The sequence below is a fragment of the Muscardinus avellanarius genome, assembly GCF_963383645.1.
Source record: "Muscardinus avellanarius genome assembly, chromosome: 4".
Classification (NCBI taxonomy): Eukaryota; Metazoa; Chordata; class Mammalia; order Rodentia; family Gliridae; genus Muscardinus; species Muscardinus avellanarius.
Window position 1 is genome coordinate 142,892,128 of NC_137789.1, and position 12,151 is coordinate 142,904,278.

A 12,151-nucleotide genomic window follows, 5' to 3' on the forward strand; every position below is an offset into this window, starting at 1 on the left:
TAGAGACCATCGAGATACAGGAGGAATAGCAGCCACTCAGGAGGAGAGCTGGGGAGAGCTGCACGTGGGAAAGTGTCCCCAGGAAGTGGCCTGTGCCAACCAAGTGTCCGCCAGTCCGGGGGGCTCACTGGTGTGGGGCTCACCTCTTCTACCCAAGGTCCTCTTTGTCTTTTCTTCTCTTTAAAAAAAAATCTCTTACTACATCCTTCCCCCAAGTTTACCACTTGTGTAGAGTCAGCTTTTGTTTGTTTGTTTTTCTTTGTCTTTTAAGGGATAAATTTGCAGCAAAACATATCCCAAGACAAAAGATTTTTTAAAAGAACCATAGACATTAAAATGAGCCACTTAGTTATTTTAACCCTGGAAAACCTGTGCAAAGCCTGCCTTTCTAAAGCAAAAGTTCATTCATTCATTCATTCATTCATTCATTCATGCCCTTAGTGCTGGATCAAACAGTGCTATGGGGGAACCAAGAGTATAACATACATCTCATGTCATCCAAGAACTTGAAATCTAATTTTCACAAGCAAAAACTTAAATGTTAATTCTGTTACCATATAATTTATGTCCTTTTATTCTTTTCCATTACAGAAAGTATGAAAGATTATTGAAACAAAAGTCAGTATTAAAGGTCTTAGCGCATCCCTCTAGTCCCTCCTCATAGCCTGCAGGTGGCCGCTCTCATGCCCCCAGATAGTTTGTCTCTCAAAGAACTAGGGTCACTCTATACACATAATGTTCTGTGATTTGCCTGGGTCTTAGAGATCTCTTTGTGTCAGTACACAGAGAACACATTCCTTTTAGCCACTGAAAACGTTCCATCGTAAAAACTTTCCGTGAATTGATGATCCTTTTCGTGCACATTTAGGGTGTTTTCTCTGCCTTTTCCATCGTGAAAACACTGGGAGAGCAGCTGAGCGTTTACTGTGATTGCTCACCATGCTGGCAGCATTCCTAGTGCTTTGCACATACTATTTCATTTAACCTCTCAAAACACCCATGAGGCCAGCGATATTTTTATCCTGACTTTACAAATAAGAAATCTGAGATGGAGAGTCACAAAGCTAATGATTGGCAGAGACTCGAGTCAGGATTCAAATTCTAGGGGCATGTTCTTAGTCTGTGCCCTGCTGCCTTCCAGGTGTATCTGTTCACTTACCCCTGCCTGTGCCTCAGCACTTCTGTGGGCTGGGTTGGGGAGGCAGTGTTGTGGGCCATATGTATTTGCATTTTAAATGTTATAATTACTATTAAATTGCACTTCCAAAAGATGATAACAGTATTCCCTGCTACCTCGAGGGAGAGTTCTAATTCCCCACCTTGCCAATTTGGGATGTTTTCAGTAAATCTTTGCCAACCTGGTAGGAGGAAAATGGGATATTTTAAAAAAAAAAAAAAAAGCCAGGCGTGGTGATACATGCTTGTAATCCCAGCATTCGGGAGGCTGAGACCAGAGGATCGTGGTTCGTGGATGGCTACTTAGTGAGGCCCTCCATAACCTAGTGAGACCCTGTTTCAAAATAAAGAATAAAAAATAGGGCAGGGGATGTAGCTCAGAGGTCGAATGCCCCTGTGTTCCACCCCTAGGTCCGCAAAAAAAAAAAAAAAAAAAAAAAAAATCAAGCTATATTGAGGTCTAATTGACATACAATATGGTACACACATTTAAAGGGTGCAGTTTGGTTAGCGTGTGTGTGTGTGTGTGTGTGTGTGTGTGTGTGTGTGTGTGTGTGTGTGTTACTGAGGATTAAACCCAGGGACATTCTACTTCTGAGCTATATCCTGAACCCATTTTATTTTTATTTGGAAACAGGTTTTCACTAAGCTGCTGAGGCTGCCTGCAAACCTGCGATCCTCTTGTCTCAGCCTCTCAAGTATTGTCAGTTATAGAGATGCACCACTGTGCCCAGCTAGTTTGCCCAGTTTGGACATATGTATGTGCCTTGGAGACCATCACCACAATCAAGATAGTGCACACGACGCCAGGCATGGTGGTGCATGGGTGTAATCCCAGCGCTGGAGAGGCTGAGACAGGAGGATCGCAAGTTCAAAGCCAGCCTTAGCAGTTTAGTGAGGCTTTCAGCAACTTAGTGAGATCCTGTTTCCAAATAAAATATAAATAGCTCTGGAGGTGTAGCTCAGAGGTAAGAGGCCCCTAGGTTCCATCGCCAGCAACACACACACACACACACACACACACACACACTCACACACACACACAGATAGTGCACGTGTTCTTCACCCCTCAAATTTCCACTGTAATTCCTCTCTCTCTACACCTCAGTCCACAGGTAGCCACTCATGTGCTTTCTACCACTAAATATTAGTTTGTGTTTCCTAGACTTTTTTTTTTTTTTTTTTTTTTTTTTTTTGCGGGTCTGGGGATGGAACCCAGGAGCATTTGACCTCTGAGCTACACCCCCTGCCCTATTTTTTATTCTTTATTTAGCTGAGGCTGTCCGCGAACCATAATCCTCCAGGTCTCAGCCTCCGGAATGCTGGGATTACAAGCGTGCACCACCACGCCCGGCTTTCCTAGACTTTTATATAAAGGAAATCTATAGTATCTACTGGGTTTGCCTGACTTTTAAAACTCAGTGTAGTTGAGAGGTACCTATATGATTGGCTATATCAGTAGTTTGTTTCTTTTTATTGCTGAGAATACTGCATTGCGGGTTCCAATATCACAGTCTGCTTATCCATTGACCTGGTGATGGACATTTTGTTGTTGTTAAGTTATTTCAGATTGTCTTCAGTAAGCTTAGAGACCTCTGAGGTCATTGATCTCCCAGGTAAGGATATGATATTATTTGCTGAGCCGGTCTATACCTCCTCTTAGTAGGCTGTAAGCCCTTACCCTTCCAGGACTCATTACTATTGGCAGAGAGATTTGCAGAGATGTGAAGGGTCATTTTCAGGCTTTGTCCCTGTGGAGAGCAGAGAGGTAAAAGGAGGGGTGCCAAGGACCGGACACCCCCAGTAAGAGGAACGGGAGGCCAGCCTTGTTGCCAGGGCCTGGGGAGGGGACATGGTTGGGAGGGCTGCTGGCTGGTGATTCAGGCTGGCTGTGCGCGCCCCTCGTCAGCGTGAGCCTGCCAGGGCCTGCTCTCACCAGTACAAAAGAGTATCGCTGGCAAGAAGCGCGCTTCCCTCTCCCCGTCCCAGGCATTACTAGGATGGCAGAGTCATAATTACCCAGGCCAGCAGCTATTATTAGAAGGCAAGTGTGGCTTTAATGACGGTACTTAATAGAGGCTGGGGCGTGGGAGGGCCGAGTGGACGAGCGGCTCCAGAACTTGTCAGCGCCGTGGCGGTGCTTCTTGGTTCTGCCACTGCAGGTCTCCCTGTGAAAGTGCCTCTTGAAGCAGCTATGAGGCCCTTGTGCCCAGGCGCCCTCCGTTATTCTTACCGGCCCTTTGGGGAGTCCCTGCCCCAGCTTCTCTTTCTCCATAGCTCGGAGAAAGAGGTTTGCTAGGACTCCAGGGTCTGACCCAACCCAGTGGGCGGGGCCAGGAAAGAAAGTTGCAGCCACATTAGAACCTGTTTTCCAGCCGGCCTGGGGAAAAGGTTGGGAGCAGGTGAGAAGGCCAGCACTTGGTACCTGGCCCCCCCGGGAGGAAAGATTTAACATCAGATTTCCTGGGGATTGAACCCAGGCACTCTAGCACCGAGCTACACCCCCAGTTTCTTGTTTGGTTTTGTTTTTGAGATAGGGTCTCTCTGAGTTGCTGAGGCGGGCCTCCAACTTGAGATCCTCCTGTCAGCCTCCCAAGTACTGGGATTACAGGTGTGCACCACTGTGACCGGCCTAAACTAATACTTTTTTGAGCAAATTGACAGCTGCTTCCTCATAACACCATTTATGGTATTGTCAGTCCTATTTTTCAGATGAGGAGACTAATCTGAGAGAGGTTAATTAATGTGCCCAACGTTTTCTACACTATACTATGGCTTCCAAGCTGCCGCCGCCACCGCCGCCGCCGCCGCCTCCTCCTCCTCCTCCTCCTCCTCCTCCTCCTCCTCCTCCTCCTCCTCCTCCTTCATGGGCACTGGAAGCCTTTGTTGAGGTGCAGTCTCACCAGCCCCCCCCCCCCAGATGGTAGCTGTGCAGCTCTGGCTGAAAGGAGCCACTCAGTCCCTGCTCTGGTGGGAGCTCCTGAGGCAGCTGGCCCCTGGTGGGGGTGCCAGGACAGGGAGGCTGCAAGGCTTCAGAGGGCCTGCAGTTGAAGTCTCTGTTCCTGTAGCAGCCTGCAAGTCTGGGACAGCACGGAGGCTGTGGCTCTGACCATAGCCCTCTGTGGGGCACCCCACACCACCTCTGTGTAGCAGCAGCCAGCCCCAAACTGCTTCGCAGCAAGGGAGGAGGGAGGCGGGCCAGGCCAGGCCTTGTTACTGAGGCCGAGGGGCCAGCCTCCGCAGTGAAATGGGGAGAAGGGGAGGATGTGGGCCCTTTGGGCAGCTCTCTGGGCACTGCTACTGACAGCCGAGGACTTTGCAGGCCACGTGGCAATTGGAGAAACCAAGCAGAGGAGGCCTCAGCCCAAACCAGGGAGCTGCTGCTGCCTCCGTGGTCAGGACAGGCTGCCTCCTGCCCGCCCTCCCCCTTCAGGGCGGCCCCTCATGCTACTTAGTGGCTTTTTTGAGATGGAAAAAGTTCTAATTATAAGTTTAGGCTGCTTTTCTACGACAGTCTCCTGGCCCCTTAGCTCAGGGCCCGAGAGGCCGGAGGAGGAAAGGACAGGCGGAGGAGAGGCAGGGCTGGAGGTCTTGCCATCCCCCTCCCTGCAAGAAATTGCTGGGCCCTCTCCCTTCGAGCAGTATAGCCAGATACCGCCATGGGACGGGGTAGGGGTTCTCAGTGTTCTGAAAGCCAGGCCCAAGGGCCAGAGCGCCTGAGCCTCAGCCCCTCTGGGTCAGTTGAATGGGCTCCTCCTATCCCAGCCGCACTCCCTGCTCTCTTGCTGGAAACTTGAGCAGCAGGTGCCCTGATCCCAGGGATGTGCTGCCCCTCCCCCATGCTCAGGAGAGGATGCTGAGCTCCAGGGTGCCTCACAGGGCTCACCTAGGTTACAAAAGGTCTGGCCTTCCCGGACCTGGGCTCTCTCCACTCAACTGAACACGCACATCTTCAAGAGGGGACGTGGCCTCCAGAACAGCCACCTTGATGTAAACTAGCGAGCGAGAATAACTGTCCGTAGCCAATTATTAGTTCGTCAAGCCACACTTTATTACAGGTTCGAACCTGGACCCAAGCGCATGTGTCTCCACATCAGTGGCAAGGGCCAAGATCGCACTTTGGGGAGAATTTTTATACAGTTGTACAGCATTTTGCAAGTCATCATTGATGATGCTTTTTGAATTTACAGCTTCCATCCAATAAGGTAACTTGTACAGCTGGTTTTTAAGATAACAGGGTCACAAGAGAGAAGGTCACTTGAGAGAGGGTCTCTTATCTAAGGTATGCGACTTTGGGTGGGGCAGATGTTCTCAGGTAGGGAGGATGCCCTTAGCTTTCCCAGGAATTCTCCTGTTAACCTTTTCCCGCTTAGATGCCTGCCTGTGACTTATAATTATTACACACAATACTACTGATCAATATTATTAGTTTAAGCAATTTCTTAGCAACTGCACTGCACTGCACTCTCATAGCACTTTGTTATAAAACTTTAACCTAAAATTTTAAACACAACAACCTTCACTCCAAAACTGACCCCCCTGGCTGTGATGGGATGTTTTACTGTAGTTGGGGTGGGTGGTTTTTTTTTTTTTTTCCTTTTATAATCATCAGGCATTCTACAAGTCTGGGAGTTATATTGAATAAGTCACAGGTGAAGGGCTATTAACTGATGGGTCATATGTGAAGATGGGGGAGGAGGCAAAATGTAGATGACACAATATTTTGTGAAAAAGTGAGGTGCAGATTTTAATTAAGGGTGTGATTAAAACTGCCCCCCCAAAAGGGCTCTACATATAGGCAAATTGTATGGAAGAGAATATTTATTTAGGTTAAAGTGATTGGGAGTGATCTTTCCTCTCAACTATTTTATCTTTTTTATTTTTTGTGGTGCTGAGGATTGAACCCAGGGGCATTCTACCTCCGGCCCCATTTTTAAATTAAATTTTAATTTTTAAAAAATGGTCTCGCGAGACGGGCGTGGTGGCACATGCTTGTAATCCCATCGCTTGGGAGGCTGAGACAGGAGGATCACACAGGTTCAAAGCCAACCTCAGCTACTTAGTGAGGCTCTGGGCAACTTAGTGAGACCCTGTTTCCCAAAAGTAATAAAAAAAACAGGTCTGGGAGTATAGCCCAGAGCTAGAAAGTCCCTGGGTTCCACCCCCCAGTACCACCAAAAAAACAAAACAAAACAAAAACAAAAAACCCCAAAATGGTCTCTCTAAGTTGCTGAGAGCCTCACTCAATTGCTGAGGCTGGCTTCAAAGCTGCAATCCTCCTATCTTAGCCTCTTCGGCAATCACTGAGATTACAAGCATGTACCACCATGCCTGGCTTAACTTTTTATATTTATTTTCATAAATGTTCTATTTTTCTTTAATGAATATAATTCTGAAATAAAATTGAGATAATTCTTTCAGAATCCCAGCCACAACAGATACAGAGAGGGGTTTCGTATGGAGAAATGAAATCCAAAGCTCAGTGAAATGCCAGGAACCTCCTTCCTCCTTCTTTCCCTCGAAGCAAGTTGAGATGGGGGAGCTTCCAAAGATGCAGATCATACAATTGCTGAGTCCTCTCCAGCCTGTGCGGAGCACACCCCTCACGTTCAACACCGCTAGTGGATCACGTAGGGCTGGTCTGTTTGGGACTACGCTAGGGCTTGGAGAAGCCAGGGAGCCAGCCAAAGTCAACAGCCCTCGAGGGTGGACCTTGTCTCTCCCGTCTCCTTGGATGGCTGGCAGGACCACAGGGCCTCCCGCCACGTTCCTGATGCCTGCCTATGCATCCCCATCCTTCCCCAGGTGTGGAGTTTGTGGTGCCCAGGACTGGATTTTATTGCAAGCTGTGCGGGCTGTTCTACACCAGCGAGGAGGCGGCGAAGGTGAGCCACTGTCGCAGTGCCGTCCACTACAGGAACTTACAGGTAACCGTCCACCTTCTTTGCTCAGTGCTCTTTGGGGGTTCTTGGGTTTCTTGATCTCCACGCTCAGGCCAGGCACCCCGAGTCTTCCACCTCGCTTGCCTTGGATTCTAGCTCCCACCTTCAAGGCCTGTTCCAGGCACAGGGGGCTTGCCATTCCCCAGCACACAGTTCAGATCTGCTTCTGGGAGTTTCTGTGCCCTCCCCCGCCGTGGACAGCTCCTGACTACACCAGGCTGCCGCACATGGTGGCAGCTTCCGTGGGTTCCCAAAGCATCTGTCTACTGTAGCGCTTATGTCCTTCCCCCTGGGCAGGCTCTTTAAGTATCTGCCTTCCCGGCTAGACCAAGAGTAGCTTGAATTAGGTTAGTGTTCTCCTGGCCCATGGCTGGGGCTGACTCCTTCCCACAGACCTGGATGTCTCAGTTCCTCTTCCTCTGTGAGGGTAACCCTGTTTGCTCATAGAAAAACCATGATTGTGTTGCACTTAAATGTTCATCCTGCCAGGCGTGGTGGGGCACGCTTGTAACCCCCGTGCTTGGGAGGTGGAGACAGGAGGATTGCGCAGGTTCGAAGCCAGCCTTGCTGGGCTTAAGAGACCCTTTTTCCAAATAAAAAAATATAAAATAGGCCTGAGAGTGTAGACCGGAGGTAGAAGGGTTTCCAGGAACCCCAGTACCACCAAAAAAGCAAAAACAAAAAAAGTTCATCCTGGCGCCAAATAATTATCAGAGGCAGACTATGTACTGGACACTTTTCTAAGCACTGGAAAAACAACCACAAAACCAGAAAGCTTTCCTGCCCTCAACGAGCTTCCATTCTAGTAAAAGAGATAAGCAATCAATAAAGTAAGGAAGTGATATAGAACATAAAAAGAACACATGAAAATATACTGTGTATCCTATTTTATCCAATACAAGCTGCTATTATTTGTAAGACACTAGTTTTTGTGTGTTTGTGCAGTGTTGGGGATTGAACTCAGGGTCTCATAGTATAAGAATCACATGCTGTACCACTGAGCTACGTCCCCAGCCCAACACACTCTTTGTTTTTTTCGTGTACCAACTAGAAAAAACTAGTGCTGCAAATTAAACAGTGAAACTCCATCAACTGTAAAAAAAGGTGTCTTAAAATCAGTGAACTATGATAACGTGTTTTATATTGTATACTTTCCTAATACGGAGTATGTTTGAATGTGGGTTTCATGAGTAACTTCTGACCTGGGCTGGGTTTGAGCAACTTAACAGAGGCAGGTTCATGAGCAGCCCAGGAGTGAGCATCACCCCCCCACTCGCACTGCCGGAAGCAGACAGGTTATCTGACCCACGGGGCTCAACTTGAGACGTCTCCATGGCATCTGTGCCCTAGTTCCAGGCCAGACATTGCTGTTTCAGTTTAAATTGTTAGTGTGACCGACCTAGCGGTTCTGTAACCGGGGAGGTGCCCAAGAATCACCTGGACAGTATTTTGAAAGTACATTTACTAGGTCAGATACTGAGTAGAGCTGGGTGCAGGGAGTGGCCAGGAGTAGGTAATTTGAAAAAAAAAAATTCCCCAATGCTTAGCTTGGACATTGCTTTATAATTAAGGAAACCGAGGCTCAGAAGCTGTGCGATTTTTTCCCCAGGCCAGGTGGATAGTAAGGACCCGATTCTTGATTCTTAGTCTCTCCTCTTTTTTTCTCTACTAAGCTAGTCTTGGAAAGTGAGACCTATAACTTCATGGCCTGGTTCACCGTTTGTAAGAGACCATCATTGGCGGTGCCCACACTCGGCCCCGATAGCCCTTGGGGGAGCAGTTTCTCTGTGACCAAGGCAGCCACGGGTCCCGCCTCTTAGGGGAGCAGGGGGGGCAAGGCGACGGGGGTAAAAGACTGACTTGGCAGCTCAAGGGGTTCAGACTAAGCTCCACCGAGCCAGCTGAGGACAGTCATCTAGTTGGAAGACCACACCGTCCTCTCCCAAACAGTGCCTCCCAGAAAATGGCAGGCCTGGAAGGGGACCCGGGGATCAGCTGGTCACCAAGACCCCTGATTTCCCCAAACCTTGGTCTTTGTCCAGTCAGCATTTTAAAAAACACAGCTTCTTGGATCCCACCCTCTACCTGCTCACTCATCCCTCTAGGCTGGACCCGAGTTTGCACTTCCAGCAGTTCTGATACCTTGATTCTTTGACCTAGCTAGCATCCTCAGTGGAGTTGTGTGGCCCCCAAGGAGACCACACGGTTCAAGGTCACTGGCACTCAGAGACTTAGGAAGAATTCAGACTTGTCAGACCTGTAATTCTTCCAAGGCAGTAGAATATGCTATGTTCTGGGCCTCCTGGCCAAACCCCAGACAGACTTCCCGCCTCCTGGCGCCATTCCTGAGGTCCCCAGATACATCAGGTGAAGACACGGACTCAGCCCCTCACACCAGCCAACTGCAGTTCAGGTTTCCCTGGTGCACCTGTTGGAGAACCAGGAGCCACCGCCCCAGGCTGCCCAGATAGAGTTTCTGTCAGTGGCCTTGATGGAATGCCTCGGTCTGCACAGCACCCAATCCACCTCACTCCAAATTGCATGTGTGAAAAGTAAAGAATTCAGACCCAAGCAGCCGGTGCTGGCTGACACTTAAGTCAGGCAACTTGTAAAGTTAACACCCACCAGGAGGCCTGAGGTAGGGGTCGGACAGGGAGCAGGTGGAAGGAGCCTCCATGATCTCCCAGCAACCCCTGCTGCGCCCCAGGGTGATCTAGAACAGCAGGTGGAGGGAGCCCAGAAAGGAAAATAGACGGGGGAGGAGCACGTGCAGAGTCCATGCACTCACCGCTCGCTGTCCTCAGCATGCAGGCCCTCCCCCGAGGGGGCCAGAGGAGCAGCTGGGGTCTCCAGCAACAGCCTCACCCCAGGGGTGTCTGCAGTGGCCCCTCTCCCAGTCAGGCTGCACCCACCCACCTGGAACGCTTAATGCAGCCTCATTCCAGCAGCAGGGGTGTGGAGACATCACTGTTACTGAATGGATAAGGAGCCAGGCATCTGGGGATCACAGGACAGATCCCGCTCATGAGAAAGGCAGCCGTCCTGAGGGCTCATTCTGTGCCAGGCGCCATTCCAAATGCTTCCTTGCCTCTGGCAACTTCAGAGCAGCCTCTCGTGTCACAGAAGCCAGGGATGTCCCAGCACTTGCCTGCTGAGAGGATCTGAACCCAGACAGCAGAGAATGTGTACTTAACCACTGTGCTAGATCTAACCCTTCTGACTCCAAATCCAGTGCTCTTTCCACTGACCTTGCTTTTCTGGCACAGTCCAGGATCCCCGCCGGGGCCCCAGGCGTCTCCTAGCACTGACCGCACACATCCTAAGCACAGCCCCAGCAGGCTCTCGGAGCTTGGACATGGCATCTTAGCTGTGAGCGCTGCTCGAGCTGGGAGGCAGCCCCCAGCTGCCCAATTCAGATCCATCATGGACCAGGACCTTCCTTTCCTCCCTCCTTCCCTCCCTCCCCAGCCAGCCTGCCCTGACAAAGACAGGGCGCTGGGAGTGCGTCATGTCACCCTAGGCTGGTGCCGGTCTTCTCCCCTCTAGCTTCCCTCCCTCTGCTTTTTATGAGTAAAAACATAGCCCAGAGATGAGGATCTTTCTGGAAGGCAGGTAGCATTTTGGTAAGGATTCAGTTCATGCGACTGAAGTCACAGTTAGAACGTGCCCAGCAGCAGATCAGAGCCGCAGAAGCAGTCTCAATTCCTGAAGTTCTATGCTGTCTACTTTTCTACAACAGATACATTTTTTTTTTTTTTTTTTGGCAGTACTGAGAATGGAACCCAGGGGCATTTTACCTCCGAGCGATACCCCTAGCCCTGCTTTTTATTCTTTATTTTGAAACAGGGTCTCACTGAGTTGAGAGGGCCTTACTAAGTAGTAGCTGAGGCTGGCCTCAAACTGCAGTTTTCCTATCTCAGCCTCCCAAATGCTGAGATTACAAGTGTGTGTCACCATGCCTGGCTCTAAAGAGACACATATTATTGGTAAACTGCCATAACAGGGGCCTGTAGCCTCAGAAGTATCTGGTGATGGGAGACGGTGGCCCAGGCCAAGGGCACAGATGTTGACAGAGGGGACCCAGGAGCACTCCTGCCTCTTCTTCTCCACCATGCCACCACTGATGTCCCCCTGCCTCCTTTGTCCCTTTCTCCTCACTACAGAAATACTTGTCCCAGCTGGCCGAGGAGGGCCTCAAGGAGACAGAAGGGGCAGGCAGCCCGAGGCCTGAAGACAGCGGCATCGTGCCCCACTTTGAGAGGAGAAGGCTCTGATGCTGCCGCAGCCCCTGCTGCTATCACTCTGGCTGGAAGGTGGGAGGAGGCCTGCTGATGTGGGGCCTCCAGGACAAAAATAAAGCCCAAGATCCAAGAAAACAGGCAGGGCGTGCTGCTCAGGTTTGTGCCCAGAGACTCATTAAAATGCCCTGAAGCGTCTCACAAGCCAAGTACCCCAGCGTGTCCAGCCTGCTGAGGGTCACCAACTCTCTTCCCGTGGAATCTGGTTTCTCTCCCACAATCTTTTGATTTGCTTTTTCCTTCTGCCTCCCCCTCTCCTTCCTTTAGTACCAAGGACTGTTTCTGCTTCTTCTTCATAAAACCCAGCTTCTCAGGGATTTTCACAGTGTTTAAATTCTTGATAGGATATAACAGGTCAGGCCAGGCTGAGTCATGCAAGGGAAAGGCTTAATGGAATCCCCTGGGTCGGAAGAGCCACCTCTGTGAATCTCCTGCAGTTTCTCCGCCTGGCATCTGTGTGACCCGAGCGTGCAGGGAGCTGGGCTGGGTCCTGCAGTCCTGAGAGGGGCCATGAGACGGACTCTGTTGGCCCAAGTGGGGAGTGGCTTTATCGCTACAATCTCCACCTGGACCCCACTCTTTCTGAAAAGCTCCTGTTTTTAATTACTCTTTCATCCTCTTGATTATTCTAGAAATCTGCCAGATTTAAATGCCTTAAAGTAAAATCAAATTGCTTTTATGAAGGAAGAAAAGAGTCCTGCATTGTGAAAGCTCTAATCAATTCCTTCTTTCCTT

At 49.8% G+C, this 12,151-nt stretch overlaps 1 protein-coding gene across 2 annotated transcripts in view; it reads left to right on the forward strand.

Moving 5' to 3' along the window:
• The window catches only part of RBM20 (RNA binding motif protein 20), a gene marked incomplete at both ends in the record, with an annotated part of 211,767 nt that extends 200,375 nt beyond the window's left edge, over positions 1-11,392 (forward strand). For both annotated transcript variants that reach the window (XM_080694009.1, XM_080694008.1), the window contains 2 exons: positions 6,982-7,103; positions 11,282-11,392. In XM_080694009.1, coding sequence (XP_080550135.1) covers positions 6,982-7,103; positions 11,282-11,392 — 233 coding nt within the window. The remainder of the gene's footprint in view (positions 1-6,981; positions 7,104-11,281) is intronic.
• Positions 11,393-12,151: the final 759 nt, after the last annotated feature.